The sequence below is a fragment of the Drosophila persimilis genome, unplaced genomic scaffold (assembly GCF_003286085.1).
Source record: "Drosophila persimilis strain 14011-0111.01,24,50 unplaced genomic scaffold, DperRS2 tig00000000-arrow-pilon, whole genome shotgun sequence".
NCBI lineage: Eukaryota > Metazoa > Arthropoda > Insecta > Diptera > Drosophilidae > Drosophila > Drosophila persimilis.
Genome location: NW_020825288.1, coordinates 23,264,887 through 23,281,323, shown reverse-complemented (window position 1 = coordinate 23,281,323; position 16,437 = coordinate 23,264,887). Strand labels below are relative to the sequence as shown.

The 16,437-nt window shown below is 52.0% G+C and overlaps 1 protein-coding gene across 3 annotated transcripts in view; it reads left to right on the top strand.

The window, feature by feature from the left end:
- LOC6591800 (FERM, ARHGEF and pleckstrin domain-containing protein 2) overlaps positions 1 to 16,437 on the top strand; it is a 37,956-nt gene that overhangs the window by 17,552 nt on the left and 3,967 nt on the right. Inside the window, exons 6-11 of one of the 3 annotated variants that reach the window (XM_002017225.2) lie at positions 19 to 179; positions 254 to 328; positions 1,960 to 2,066; positions 2,362 to 2,477; positions 2,532 to 2,808; positions 4,016 to 15,673. In XM_002017225.2, the coding sequence (XP_002017261.2) occupies positions 19 to 179; positions 254 to 328; positions 1,960 to 2,066; positions 2,362 to 2,477; positions 2,532 to 2,808; positions 4,016 to 15,306 (12,027 nt within the window). In that variant the 3' untranslated portion in view covers positions 15,307 to 15,673. Of the gene's footprint in view, positions 1 to 18; positions 180 to 253; positions 329 to 1,959; positions 2,067 to 2,361; positions 2,478 to 2,531; positions 2,809 to 4,015; positions 15,674 to 16,437 lie in introns of those variants that run through there. The other 2 variants (XM_026985411.1, XM_026985457.1) reach the window with 2 other exon arrangements.

Sequence of the window (16,437 nt, the reverse complement as noted above, 5' to 3'; positions counted from 1 at the left end):
TATTTGTGTACATTCCAGGGCTATTACAAAGACACGGTGGAATTCTTCTTCGAGGGTCGCAATGAGTGCAAAAACTTTTGGAAGAAATGCGTCGAGAATCATGGATTCTTTCGCTGTACCGCAGTACAAAATACCCCCAGGCGGAAGACACGTGTCCTCTCACGTGGCAGCTCTTTTCGGTAGGAATATCTTTAAGAATATATACAAATGTATGTTGTTATGGTTTCTAATGCCTTGGCGTTTTCCCTTACAGCTATAGTGGCAAGACGCAGAAACAGATCATCGAGTTTGTACGCGAGAATTATGTGAAGCGGCAGAACTTCCAAAGGTAGGGGAGCTTTCGACTTACTTTCTTTCTTTGTGAATCAAAACTTACTCTGGCAAAAGTTTGTGTTTTTCTTTGACAATTTTCCCCCTTTATCTTTTGTCTTTAACGATTTTGTTTGGTTGAGATGGAATTTATGATATTTTTGGCTTTTGCAGCTTATAATCGTATATTTCCTTAACCAAAAATCAAATTAATCCTTCCAAATCAAGATCTAACAAAATATCAAATATTCTATCTATATATATATATATTTTATAAGCAAATAATAATATATTCATCAGCCTACATTTGCCAATTCATCCAGATTCCGTTCTCATCCAAAAACTCGACTCGTTCGCTCGATCGTTTGCATCGTCGATCGATAGATCCATTCGTTTGTTCGTTCTTTCTTTTACACTTCTTTACAACATTTGTATATTCGTTTTTATTTGTTGTTAATTCTAAAATCAATCAATTTATGTTTCCGTAAAACCCACAAAAGAAAACCCCACCCCCACAAGAAAAAAGAACACCACAAAAAACTCTATAACTTGGTCGAAATGTTGGTGGCGCGCTTTAGAAAAGAGAAGAGGATCTAAAAAACCAATTGGTACAAAAGCACAAAAACAAACTAAAAACCAAACCTTTGCATACAAATAGTAAAGAACAAAAAACCCCAAAGAAAAACCCAAAAAAATACCAAAATTTAGTCGATATGTACAGCAGAGCAATGACGAGCATTTCAATTACAATCATTCTTGATTTCCAATTTATTTTCCAATGTATATTCCATTTATGATTTCCCCTCACTAACAAATCTGTATGTGTGCCTGTGTGTGTGTGTGTGTGTATGTGAGAGTGTGAACCACAAATCAACTAGAGACCATTATTATAAATTATCCAAAAATTGGCGTTCATCTTTTGTGTACTATAATATTCGCGTATGTATATCATTCATTTCTGACTATTTCATGGAATAGCTCTAACAAATCATCGCTAATCATTGTGGTTCTCATCTTTGGTTTGCCCTGCACTCGAAAATACTTAATAAAATGCTGCTTTTGTCGTACAATTTTGTGTGTGTTTTGTTTAGACTGTACCTACAAGCATAATGTAGTTCATAAGACTCCTCCCCAACCATTTCTCCCACTTCAATGTGTAGTTTATTAGTCGTGTGCGATTCCTTAGAGTTTAGAAACTTTTGAATTCGATAATGTTTGGTATACTCTATAAATATAATAATAAACCCACATAGGAGTAATCCACCTATGAGATCCGAGACTTCCTTTAAGGAACCAGACCCCTCCCCAGTAGTTGCCTATGATAATGGATATTGTGTTGTGTTTTATTCCAAGTTCTGTTTTCTAGTTGTTTACTAATCCTTAACTTTTGAAACTCTCTTAAGTTTTGTTGTGTCTTGTGTTCGTTATACTTTTAACTGACGCCCCTCTGAGCTCTCAAACTGAACAACTTTCTAACTATAAACTAAAAACTGTGCTAAACAAACTAAATCTCTCCAAAAACTAAACCCCCAAAATGAAAAAACTAAAACTAAAGCTAAACCCAAAAAAAAAAAACACTAAAGAAAAAAAAAAACAAGCATGTGAAAATATATAAAGCGTGGTATCCTCTTGTCTTTTCTTTTGCTGCAGGTCTCAGTCATTCCGGCAAGGGCCACTGAATGCTAGTAGCCGAAGTCAATCGCATACGTATGTGAATTCCAGCATTTCAGCCAATCCCCTACTCCCAATTGACACTGGTTTGTATTTATTTTGTTACAACATGCGTTCTCAACTATTCAAGTATTCAATGTATTCGATTTTCTGATTTCTGATTTGATTATTTCGATTTTTGAGTTCCATTCTTGAGTTATATGCCTTTCGGTTCTGTCGCCTTAGCTGATGATGAATGTGCGGCAGAAGGCACGCACGTGCCTTCTATATGCTATCTGTGTTGTGCGTGTAGTCGATTCGAGTTCTTCTTCTTCTAGTCTTCTATATGCTATGTCCTGTATGATTTGTAATGTTTTCGATTTTAATTTGGGATCTCTACAGCGACATGGGACTATCGCAATCAATGCAGCGACTCGATGACCCCTTCTCTGACGAAGAAGGCAGCGGATACCTTGGATCGCCGACGCGACAATCCTATCGACCACATGCGTTCTCAAGTTAGTCTCTACAATAAACCCTCTAGTTCTGCATCTAATTATTGCTTTTTTCAGGTCACAGCAGCCCAGGTGGAGATCTATCAGACGAAGAACTATGCAGCGGAATCGCCAACCTCGCAGGAGGAAGCGGCGGCATGCTCGGCGGCGGATCGTCAACTCCACTCGGCAGTGGCTATGGACCAAATGAATTCGAACCGCTCGCTTTCACCACAGGGTCCGCAATCGTGGACTTCGCCCAGCCACAGCAGCAGCCACCATCAGCCACAGCCACAGCCACCGCCACGCAACGCTCCCGATCAGGCTCGTGCGCATCCAGGCGATCACAATTTAGGTGAGTGCTGCCACAGGAGTGCATCAACCTCTACCTCCATTTAAGTTGGTTCTTAAGCCCAAGATTATTGTTAATTATATTTTCATATGATTTAAGCGATTCCTAGAGATAATTTTGTAATTATACAATGATTTCTAAACCATTTAAGGTGTGGATTTAACATCCGCGCAATAGATTTTATAATATGATTTACTTTTTCATCTAAGAATAGAAGGATTTTATAGTTTTAGATTACATTTATGATTTAAGACATTCTTAGACTTAATTTAGTTGTAGTTGTATAATTTAAATCCCGTAAGAAAGTGGAATGACACTCACTGGGAATTCTTAGTCTTTAGTTTTAGATGTTGCATGATGTTTTCCCTTCAACGGGAGATTCCAACTAGAGATCTGCGTGGCTTCACTCCCAACACAAGCCCAATAGTATGCCTTCTAATTGAATTGAATTAAGTGAGTCCGAGGCACACAATGAAACAAGTCGATATGACTGCGAATGTGTATTGAGTCTCCCAGCATTCGGCGTTCAATGAGTTAGAATGAAGGAGAATGAGCGCACACGACGAAATGAAGGAATTATTTTATGAAAACTTTCCCTAAATGCTCGGATGCTGTCAGGCGCACAACCTGGCTTCCAGAAATGGCACTCTATGAAGTAATTTCGGTGGTAGAGAATCTCTAAATCTCAAGAAATCTCCTTAAAAGCTTTTCTTGATATCAAGGGAGCCCTTAACAATTTCGTACCAGGTGCAAAGTTGAATGCCCTCGAATCACTGCGACTTATTGATCGGACAAGATCAAGCGGACTGGGAGCTAATCCATCGAAAACGGAACTCGGAGCTCTCCGCACAACCCCAAGTGATACGCTAAATGCCATCCTTTGCCTGTGCTCATCCTCAGTCAAACTCTATCGGTGTAGGACTTTATTTCAATCCATTTTGAGCATCATGAAGACCTCTAGTTCCAACCTCCGTTATATTTTTAAGCCTAAGTTATTTCTAGCCTTGAGTTTTGTAAGAATTGTATAATTCTCTGGCATTTCAAGGAGAGAATGGCCTTAACCCACTTTCGTTTTCAGTGTTTTGATTTGTGATCCCTTGTGTTCGGTATGATTTCGGTTTGGCTTTCGTTTTACCACGTCCCACATATGATCATAATTGATTGATTGCTAACTCTCTGTCTGATTGCTGCTCTCTGCGCGCCTATGCAGGTCTGAGCCACTTGTCCCACTTGTACAGCAGCAGCACCCCTCGTCGAGTCTCAGTGGGATCCCAGGCGTTTGTCCCTGCGTCGCCGCAGCTCATCAGCATCAGCACCCACAGCACCCACAATGCCAATCCCAATGCCAATCCCAGCATCAGCATCAACAACAACAACACTATGCCACACAGCACATTGGTGGGGGGTCATTCGGTGGATCTCAGCAGCTCCATGGAATTGGAGGAGGAGGAGGAGGAATTCCTGGGTCCTGCGGACACGGAGGAGGAGGCGGAGGAGGAGCCTATGGGGGAGGAGGAGGAATTAGTCGAGGAGGAAGCGGATTCGGACTTGACAGCATCTACCATCAATCGGGAGACTATAACGGGAGCATCAGCGGCGGCAGCATCGGCCTTGGCATCGGGAACATCGGCCTCGGCCTTGGCCTCGGCCAGTGCCCATCGTCAGCCGCTTCGGTCACAGGAGTCCCAGTCGCAAACTGTCACCCCAGTCCATTATAGCAGTACCAATTATTCGATGTCTAAGCAGTGCATGTTGAACAACGCCAACGCCAATGCCAACTCAACCGAAACGGAGACCGACAACATCATCTACACCGACATCAACGACATGGGCCACTACAAATATCCAGACTTTCACAGCACCCTGCCACATGCACAGGAGCATAAGATCTCCAACAGCGAACACCTCAATCTGAACGAGCGCAACGACATCTACGCGACGGTCAATCGCAAGGCCAAGTCTAAGACACGCGAGAAGCACTTTAGCGATGAGTTCATTGATCAGTCCATCATCCAGTATGCCAGGGCCAAGCAGATGGGAGGCGGAGTCGGCCCACCACTGCTACAGCAGCCCAGCACTTCTGCCTACGCGGCGTCTGTACTCCAGGAGCGGAACTACAACGGTATGAGCTACAATCAGTACCACAACGATCTCAATCATCCCTCGGAGTCGTCTTCCTCCTCATACTTTGGCACTGGCTTCGGCACGAAGCGCTATGCTGGCCAGAGCGAGAGGGTGAAGCTGGCGCAGTCGGAGAACTATCTGACGCCCTCGATGGACTCTCAGAGCTCGAGGCACACGCACTCGTTGCCCCGCAACTCGGAGCTCTCCGGGGTGGATTCGGTGGACTCGTACGACAGTCACTACATCACCCACCATTCGGTCGGCAATCTGCCGCCGCCGCGCCAGTCCTCCTCTTCGGAGAAGCTCGAGTATCAGTTGTCCTCGGGCAATCTCTATTCGACGGCACAGTTTGTGAAGCCTGAGGAGGCGGCCGCCCACTACATGGACGACGAGGAGGAGGATGAGGAGGATGCTGATGTCGATGGAGAGAATATCTACGATCAGGTGGAACGCGAGTCCTGGCTGAAGAGCAGCTCGTGCAAGGATCTGTTCGAGCGTTACAGCAGCACCTATTACGACCGAGAACATCCTAAGCCCATGACGGTTCTTGACAAGGAGTTCCTCTCCTCAAACCGCATCGATTCGCCTGTCACGCGGTACGACGACTCGCGCCATTCGCTGTACATCACCAAGAACCATTCGATCGACGCCCACCAGGACTTCTCCCCGCTGCCGCAGAGCAAGGTCTACTCCTCGAGCTATCCGGGCAGCACGTACAACGCCCAAGACAAGCGGCACCATGGACAGCACCTGGACTACTCGGGGTCTCAGGATGATATCTCGCAGGACAGCTACGAGCTGCTGGAGAAGTACGACATTGACTTTTTCAGCGGTCGCGGTCGCTCCGAGGACCACATGCGCTCCTGTTCCCTGGACTCTGGCAACTATATCCCCAGCGACGATGAGTCCGTATCGGAGCAGCCCAAGTACCGATCGGCTATTGATGTGAAGTCCAAGTCCGCGGCGGACATAATGAACGAGATCTGGGACGCCGAAGATCCGCGCTATCTGCCGCGCGAGAAGCTGTCCGTGAAGTCGGACGGGAACTTCTACAAGAAGATCCAGGAGGCTCTCACGCGCACCTCCAGCCAGGAGAGCCAGAGCGAGATGTTCGAGACGAAGATCTCGCGCAGCTCCGACTCCAGTAAGAAGTCGCGCGACAGCCTCTACCACACGGACAGCAAGAAGTCGCGTGAGACCACCAAGAGCAAGACCTCGGTGGCTTCCAGTCAGGACTCGAAGGAGTCGCTGGTCGGGGACTGCTTTGGGCGCAACTACGAGATGCCCACGACCACCTGCAAGAAGGTCAAGCAGTTCAACAAAAAGGACCTCTACGACAAGTTCGCCCAGTCCTCACAGGACTCCAAGAGCGACTACTACGACGCCGTGGAGGGGGGCGGTGTCGTGGCAGAGGCCCCCGAGGGTCTCTACTCCCGCCCCAAGGTCAAGAGCCACGACTGCCTACTCTCGGACACCCACAGCTCGACGGCGAACAGCTCGTTCTACGACAGCAGGGACACGTACTCGACGTTCCCCAGCAACAAGACCCACAAGACCTCAAAGGTACACTCGATTAGCCTCCAGAACGTGGAGATCGAGCGGAATGCCAAGTCCTTCGGCGCCAAATCACCCGAATCGGTGTCGACACCAGCTTCGGGCATGCGTTGCAAGGAGAAGGACTTCCAGACGGGTGAATCGCTTGAGCAGACGACCTTCCGCAAAAGCAACTCGCAGTCGTGCAAGATCTCCGCCTTCCGACGGCGCTCCGACAGCGAAAACATCTTCAGCTTTGACCAGGATCGGATCGAGTGCATCCAGAAGTACACCAAGCAGTGGGAAGGCCAGCCAAAAGATAAAGAGTCCAAACAGAGTCCCGAATATCCGCTTACGCCCGAGCTGATATCGGAGTTTGAGAAGCAGCAGGCCCGCATCATGGCCCACCAGAAGATCACGCGCAAGGAGGAGCTGATGGCCAAGACGCACTTCGAGGAGTACAACCCCATAATGGTGCCTCTTAGCTACAGCCACGCCACCGTGGAGCGCACCAAGAGCGATCCCAACTCGCTGGCCAATCGTGCGCGCCTCGGCAGCAACTCCCGTCGCCATGTCCTCATGCACCAGAAGTCCATCGATCTCACCCCGGCGGACTCAAACTCTAGCGACGAGGATTATATCTACAAGCAGATACCGAGTGCCCCGCCGCTGTGCAAGGCGCATGGAAACTTTGAGATACCCAAATGTTACGATGGAGGCGGCACTCCCACCCAGCAGGAGCTGCCAAAGACAGGGTTCGAGCTGCCTAAGAGCTTCTTCCGCGACTACGAGCGTCGCTTCACCAAGGTCCTGAAGGAGGACATACCCTATGTCCTGCACAAGCGGCACATCATGAACGGCACTGCGCCTTCTCCCAGCGAGAAGAAGCACACGAAGCCCAAGTCGCCCAAGTCTCCAAAGTCCCCCAAATCCCCCAAGTCTCCCAAGTCACCAAAGTCACCAAAGGCCAGTGCTCCAGTGCTGCCAGTAATGGGAGGGGACTTCTTGCCTGACATCCTGGACAGCCTCCTACCCGCAGAGACCAAAGAGTTCCTGTTCACGCAGAACATTGATCTGTCCAAGGTGGATCCGATCACCCTGGAGATCGACAAGACCATCCCGACCATACAGCTGTCCTCGCCCAAGCGGGACATCACCAAGCAGATGGACGCCTCCACGCTGGAGAAACTCAACAAGAAGCTAAGCCAGATCGAGAGTGACTCGGCCACCAGCTCGCGGACCGAGAGCATGCAGCAGCAGCAGAAGCTCGAGCAGAAGCAGATGGAGCTCATCCAGAGCCTTCGCAAGGAGCTGCAAGCGAATGCCCGCAAGGCCAACAAGCCGCGTGTCATACCGAAAACCAAGTCGGGGGTCAAGTCGAAGAAGCATGGCAAGACTCGCATCACCTCGTTCTCGTCAGACGACGAGAGTCTTGACTCTGATGACGTCTTTGGCTCGGCTGAGGCCATCCCCGACCGGCTGGAGTTCTCGCCCCCACAGTCGCGCAAAGAGATCGAATCGATCCTGCGCATCGAACAGAGTCGACTCATCTCAGCCGCCTGGGGACGCGGCCAGACCATGAGCTCCACCGAGATCGAAGGCTCGCCCCCGCAATGCCGTCGCCTGGCCGATCTGGAGAGTCGCTATCACACCCAGAAATTGGATCCACAGTATGCCAATGCCACGGAACTGAGGCGCATTTCGGAACGCTCCATTTCGATACCCTCCTCGGAGGACGAACCACATGTGCCGATGCGCGGACGCATGGACGAGTGCACCAATGACTATCAGCGAAACGAGAACATCCCCTCGCCGATACTGGAGCATGCCGAGTTCTTCCGCAGCAACGACGACATCTACGAGACGTGCCACGAGGAGAAGATCACCGGCTCAGACATTGACTACACGCTCAAGAAGCAGACGGCCAGCGGATCGCAGGCGGCCAAGTCCAAGGTCAAGATGATGGAGGAGATCATCGACTCCTCGATTGTGCTGCGGTCCAAGGGCCATGCCCCGATCCTGTTTGCCCACGCTCGACTCAATCTGTCTGAGGGATCAGTATCGCTTCAGCGTCAGAAGGCCACGCAGGTGCAGTCGCCGACGGCAGACCGTCGCACTAAGAGCCTGGACACCCCAGTGATCTCTCTGCATCGTCTGCCGCCCATGAATGCATTCTCCTCTAAGGACGACACTGTGGGTTTCGAGGAGGAGGCCGAGATCCTCGAGGAAAAATCCCTGGAGCGTGCTAATCAAACGGCGGCGCAGGACGATGACAACGCGGACAGCGTTCATTCCTGCGGCGGGTCCATTCCCACGCAGAGCAGCTACAACAATGCCCATGGCAAGGACTCGCTACTCAGTGCCGTGACCATCGACAGCGAGGAGGTGCAGCTCCTGAATCAGCTAAAGTACATCGAGAAAATAGCCCTCCAGGGCGTCAAAATCAAGGACAAGAAAAAGTCTAAGACGAGGCTCAAGAGCGGGGACCATCTCATATTGAACATTCCCAAATACCGCTTCACGGACTGGTCGCCCTACAGCTCGGCGAACAGCTCGCGCAAGACCTCTCCCGGTGTGTCCCGGGCCAGTAGCATCGAGAGCACGGGCAAGGGAAAGCTCAAGACCTCGGAGCCCTATAAAGGAAGGCCCGTATCCCGCAGCCGTCCCGAGTCGCGACGCACCAGTGCGGATGACATTAAAGGCAGGGATGGCCGCGGTGGAAGCAAGAAGTCCAGTCCAAAGGAGCGACCCCGCTCCATTGACATGCGGCGTTTGAGCAAGGACAAGAGCAAGTCGCAGGAGGAGACCGAAGCGGATATTGCCAAGCGCAAGGAGCGACAGCAGAAGCTCTACGAATCGGCCATGAAGCAGACCATTACCATGCTAAGTCCCGTCAAGGACGCACTGCCTGCGTTCCCTGCGCCAGAGGACAAGATTCTGGTGAAGACCGACGGTGACAAGATAATTATCGAAACGGAGTTCAAGTCCAAGGCCGAGGATCACGTGCTGATCGCCAAGGCTCCTCGAAAGCTTGACACATCGCTGGTGAAGTTTAGTCGCAGCTTCGACGAGGGACGCAGCCCCGACAAGCTGGACAAGGCCAATCGCAGCTTCGAGGATCGCAACAAGTCCTTCGAGGACTCGGAGAAGTCAGATGTGCCCGAGGACATGCTCATCAAGTCGCCCAAGAAAATAGCTAAGGCGCAGGAGATTAAGCAGAGGATCGAGGGCAGTGTCGTCCACAAGAAGATCGATGGAAAGTCGAACAGTCTGGAGCGACCTGCCGAGCACCACTACCTCGGCACGGACATTAAGGCGCGCAGCCTAGACGACAAGAGGCAACAGACGGCTGCTGCCGCTGAAGCTGCGACCAAAAAGAGCGAAGAGAAGCCCGCTCCTGTGGCGCGTAGCGCCATAGGAGACCGCCGCATGTTCGCCCATCAGTACAATGTCCAGGAGGATATTGACATGCAGGCCGTGATCTCGGAGCGTCGTTCGCTGGAGATACTAAAGCGTTCGCTGCCCTCCGAGGATGCCCGCGACAGCGAGTGCACCCACAGTCGCAAGGCCTCCACCGCCGAGAGCCTAGACTCTTTCGTATCGGCCGATGACAGCCATTCTCCAGCCAGCAAGTCCCCGGTGCCTGGGACGGAAGGTTACCCTCATCGCGTGCCCACCATCGAGTGCGAAGAGCCCTCCATTGAGGAGGACGACAACTCCTCGGAGCGACGGCACTTGAAGGTCGGAAGGCAGGACACGAATCGTCTGAGTCTCGACCGAAGTCGCAGCGACGAGACGGGCTCCTGGATGACCGTAGAATGCGACGAGTTTATTGGATCGGACACCTCTGAGAATGAACCGCGCACCTTAGAGCCCGATCGGAACATACTCGAGACGCAGGCCACTCTGGAGGATGCGAACCCTTTGGAGTACTCGAATTGTGCCACACCCACGTCGGAACTAAACATACTGGTGACGCCACCAAATGCAAGTCCCATGATTGAGAAGTCCGTGCTGGAGACTTTCGAGAAGTACACCGGAAGCTCTTCGGACACCAAAAAAAAGTACAGCCTGGAGAAGCAGAGCGACAGATCGAAGAGCTCTGATTCGTGGACTAGCGGCGAGAAGGACAGCAGCCCCCAGCGGCAGCAGGATTGGAGTCTGTCGGTAGGCAAGGAGAAGAGCTCCGTCGAGGAGGAGTCGAGTGTAAGCTGCTCCATAGCCCGCCCGCTGGGCATCTCACAGGACTTTGGAAACGAGGAGGCCAAAAAGTGCCAGGAGCTCAAGCAGAGAATGCTTCAGCTGGATGTGGCCGCCGGCAAGGATGGAATGGAGGAACCCGCTGGAGGATCCAATGAACAGACACCCACCAACGAGCCACCCAAAGTACTGATCCCAGGAAAGAAGCCAACAACTCCCACGCTGGAGAAGCAGAGTCCCATCGATCTGGGAAACAGCACAGAGTCCTACTTGGATCCGATTGAAGAGCGCATAGCCAAGATCCTGCAGCGGACCGAGGACAGTGAATCGAGCTCGGGAGGATCGCGAAAGCCGCCGCGGATCGAGAAGCCCGCCCGTGCGAATGCCGGGAAGAAGCTGTCGGTGACCCAAGCGGAACCGGGCAAATCTGGCAGTGATCGCAGCTCCCAGGAGTCGAAGTCGAGCTTCGACTCGAAGGGTTCCCTGAGCGTAGAGTCGCGGGGCTCGTTCGAGACGGAGAGCAGCTCCGGCTCGCTGGGAGCTGCCCAGAGACGCGGAGACCTGGCCGCAAAGGAGCAGCAGAGCACCTGGAAGCCCTTCCCTATCGAGAGTTCAAACAGCTCCAGCACCGACGATCCCTGGCACCACGTGGAGACGGATGGGGGATACGAGCGCTACGATGCGCAGCATCCCCTGCGCGACTCCTCGGACAGCGACGTGAAGGAGGTGTCCCCCGACGAGCAAAAGAGGGATGAGAGCGACACTAGCTACCAGGACGATCTGAATGACTTTCCCACGACATTCGGCTACCCGGCGATGACCAGTAATCTTGGCGGAATCGGGGTCAATCCAACGGACATCATCGGCTATAGCACAGGCTTCACTCTGGGCCGCACCCTGTCGCGCATCTCGGAGCGAAGCACGGCCTCGGAGAAGTCCAGCATGGAAGATGACGTGAGCAAGGCCTCCACGCATTCTGTGAGCATGCGAGACGAGTCGGTGGGCTCCACCGACCACCAGCCGAGTCTCAGCTCTGACTCGAGAAGCAACACCAATCTGGCCTATATCTCTGATGCCGATCGTCGCACCTCCGCTGAAATGCCGGAGATTCCCTGCGACTCGGCCACCGGGGATCGTCTCTCCAGTTTGGGCAGCATAAACGACCCAAAGTCCCCGACCCTCGTCACGGGACGCTTCTCGGTGACCCATGTGGATGAGCAGCAGGGGGATGGGGACGACGGGGAGCGGCACACTCTGATGTGTCTGTCGAATGCGGGAAGCCAGGACTCGGAGGACTGGCCACTGCCAGAGATCCCCTTCGATCATGTGCCAGTTAAGCCGCCAGATAGCCTCTATGCCATGCCGGATCTAGACAAGCCCGTGCCAAAGTCTTTCTGCTGGAAGGCGAGCATGTCCTTTCAACAGAGCCAGGACTCCGTAGACTGGCCCTCGCCTCCCTCGAGCACTGTCGGTGCACCTATCATCGTGGAGAACATTGAGACGTACTACGCCAGCGAAGCCCAGAGCGCCGACCAAGTGGTGCTGCTCGAAGAAGAGGGCCATGGACCGCCCGATGTGGCCAAGGTGCTGCCCTACGAGGAAACTGCCTACCTTATGTCCTCTGCCTTCGAGGACAAGGACTTTGGCAGCGAGCAAATCCAGCCCGACACGGTCAGCTGTCTCAGCTCCACCCTGAGTGCTGCCTCGTGTCTGTCGTCTTCGCTGAACGTCAGCTGCAGTACGGCGTCCACACAGCCCACGGCCAGGGCGGGACCACGCAAGAACTCCAGCCCCGAGGTGATTGTAGCCCAGCCCACACGCTCGCCAGCTCCAAGGAGCCCACTCTCCGAGGATGAGCTCTTCTCCAACGACGATGTCTTTATGCCGGGCACCATCAAGGTGCAGCTCTCGCCCGATCCACATTTGAGAAAATTGTCGCGAGGATCAAACAATTCGGACACCTCCATCGACGACATCCTGTCCGCGAGCACCACCTACTTGGACGATCAGACCACAGTGCGGCGGAACTACGAGAAGAGATTGAGCAGCGGCGGCAGCTGCAAGAAGTGCAGTCACTCGAGCCACTCCGAGGAGGAGACCAGTTCCATTGGTACAGATCTGGATGGCACCGTGCGAATGGGACTGCAACACAAGAAGTGCACGCACAGCTCCCACTCTGAGGACACTTCCATTGGGCTGAGCATCTCGGAGTGGTCTACGGGCACTAACACTGTGCGTCAGTATGCCAATCTCTCGGGATCCGACAGCCTGTCGGCCGTGTCCACGCAGTCGTGCGCCAAGAGCGAAAAGTCAAACCAAACCAAGTCGAGCATGAGCTCCATCAACAAGTCCGCGGAGAGCTTGAACGAGCAGAGCGGCGGCAGCTTCTCGCACAAGTTCAGCGGGGACAACGGCTCCTCCGACGGCCTGCGCTACGACATGCTCTCAAACTCGGAGACGGACAAGATGAGCGAACCCACATCGGCCACGCGCAGCGACGACACTACCCTGACGCTCACGGAGATGGCCCAAACGATCAGCGATTGGTCCACCTCCAGTAGCCGCACTCTCGTGGCTGCCACTCCTTTGAAGCAGCAGCAGCGTGTGGGGTCGGGCGCCAAGGGTTCGCTGGGATCGCCCAGCGAGGAAAAGCGCTGCTCCCTGCCGCAGGTGCACCGACGCAGTGGCAGCAATGGCAATCAGGGCCGATCCAGTCAGGAGCACACTGAAATATCGCCACTGACAGGCACCGCCAGTGGACAGCCCGAGACCAGTGCTGCGGCCCGCAAGCGACGTTCCTTGGAAATGATGTCGAAACTCTACCAGAGCCAGGAGATCTGCTCCGAGTCGGAGTCGCCTTTCGTGGAGCGTTTGTATGCGCACACGGAGAAGCTGACGGAGCGGTATCAGAGCCAGGAATTTGTGCCACTCCACGGAGCGGTAGTTCCGGCTGCGACTGCAGCGGGAGCACTAAACACCACTCAGATCCAGACACAACAGTCGCAGCAGGTACGCCCTAAGCCACGGGCACCACAGCCACCCACAAAGCCCAAGCCAGCGGTGACCCGTCCCATCATGCAGGCGCTCCTGAACAAGATGAAGCAGCCAGGATTGGCAGAGCAGGCAGCCGCTGCCGCCGAGGCAGAGGAAGAGGCTAATGCCAAAGCCAATGCCAATGCCAAGAAAGTGGTGCCGCCTCCTGTACCAACACACGTAAAGGCAGCTCCTCCACCGGTGCCCACTGTGCCACCGATTGTGACGCCCAGCGATCTGCCCGGAGATGTGGGCGCACCGCCAGCCAAGCCGCTAGCCAAGCATCACAGCTACGACGACAAAACACTGTCGAAGACCCAGATACGAGACTTCAAGACTAGCAGCAAGCAGCTGCGGCAGTCGAGCTCCTTCCACGAGCACATGCTGAGCAAGTCGCAGCAGTCTTCGCAGGAGCAGCCCATGCGGATTGACGAGGAGCGCGACGCGCACTCCACATCCTCGGCCACCAACACCACGACGACCACCAATACCCTGAACAGCGAGAGCACCGAACCCTATTCTCCTCACATGCCCCAGCGGGCGGACAAGCTGATCCGCTGCTCACCCTACTACTCGAGCAGCCTCAGCTCGGAGTCACCCCCTAATCAGCTGGTGCAGAAGCCCCCCAGGAAGGCGACCAGCGGTCAGCTGACCGCGGCAGCTGTGGCCACCTCCATGAAGAGTCCTCCCAGTGGCAACGACACGGACAGCTCCCTGGATGTGAGGGGCCAGGACCCAAAGCTACGGAGTCGCGGCTATCGCAAAAAGCGACAGCTGCCGGCCAAGAGGATCAGGGCCAACATGACGGCCGCTGCACTACTGGAGCAGGCCGAGAGCTCAGAGTGCTCGGAGGGGTATATGCCCGAGATGGACTCGGGAAGCTCCGAGTACTCCTCCCAGTACCAACGCGACGATCAGTATCTGGAGTTCGACGAGGAGCTGGAGCGCGGAGAGACGGATGAATACGATGACTATCCGCAGTACAGCGGAAAGTTCGAGAGCCTCGACATGAGCGACAACGTAGATGAGATGGGCTTCCCGCGCTACGACCGACTCGGGCACATCACGAAGCCCATGTACCAGGCCCTAGTGGATCGCCCGGCGCCGGCCAATCACCCGATGCCCCCGGCCAGCGGGCAGCCTGTGAAGCCAGCCCGCACCAAGAAGAGGACCCTGAAGCGGGAGGATTCCATGGCAGCAAGCACCTCGAGTGCGGCGGCTCAGGCGCAGCCTTACCACGGACGCAGCTACTGCAATCCCGAGGAGAGCGAGTACGAGACTCGAGGAGGAGGTCTCTCTGATGAGCTGGCCAACTCCAGTGAAGACAGTTGCAGTGGCTTTGGTGCAGTGGCAGCAGGATCGGGATCAGCAGGAGGAGCAGGATCCATGGGTACCATAAGACGGGGAGCACCCAGAGGAGGAACCATGGAGCAGCAGCAGCAACAGCAACAGCAGGAGGGACAACCGCCCCGACAGCAGCTGCCATATCCCGATTTTCTGTCCGACTACGAGAGCGAACCCATTGAGTACGAGCGCTATGCCTGTGGACTGGACATACGCGTCGATCCTCCGCCCAAGTTCCATGACTCGGATGACCTAAGTGATCAGTAGATCGGTAGATATTATAATGGATAAAAGAGATCTCTAGGATACCTAGTATGTTGCGTGTGCCCCCTCTCCTTTTTTGAGTGCAGCATTTTGATTTCTTCCGTTGCCTTGGAACAACATTTTTTAGAACAACTCTACGACTTTTACACACAATCCAAGTACTTATATGTATAACCAACTTATTTGTAATTGAGACTGATTTACGACAAACCAAGAAAAGAAAAAAGAAAAACCAAAGCATCCCAAGAATCCCAAGAATCTTACAAGCTGCGAAACAAAAACCCAAAGAAGAGCCAAGAAGTTATTATTGAAGCGTTTGAAAATCAAATCAAATTCCAAATTAAAGGACATTTTAATCAAATTAACATAACATAACAAACATAAAAAATCAAATAAAATACTTACAAAATAACTTAAATAATCGAAATGATGATGATGATGATGATGATAAGGATGATGATCGTTGATGTCGGATGAAAAGAATTAAAAGATGAGATGAAGTAGTAGATGTATGGATGGATGGTAGATCGTTGGTAGATTGAGTTGCCCATTAGCGGTATCTAATACATATATTATGATATATATATATATGATAATGTTATAGATCAATTCAACATTCAAATATATATATACGAGTATATGAGATATATCGAGAGCGAAAACGTTAAACGAGTTGAACAAATTTTAATGCACTGTTTAATCATCGAATAATGGAATAAACCAAACAAATGTTTAATTGTTATTTAGCTAATACACACAATACAAATCGAGACGACACGACATTTAAGATTAAAGTTATCTATATACAATATATATATATATATATATATTATATGATTCTTCATTCAAGTTGCCAATGATTCAGTATTCGATCAATCAGTATAGGTTATGCAGATCTATGCTCTCAATATAGCTATCAATCTGAGTTCCAGTCAAAGTGTCAATCCATATACATGCGGGTATATGGAATCAATCTTCTAAACTACGATATTTGCCATATATACAAATACCTATGCTATAAGTCTAGTAATCTCTCAGTTGAAGGTGCGACAAATCAGCTAAATGCTTTGAAATACCCAACTAAATATATCGAAAATAGAAACCTCCAGGAAGGAGTTTAATATCTTGGGAGTT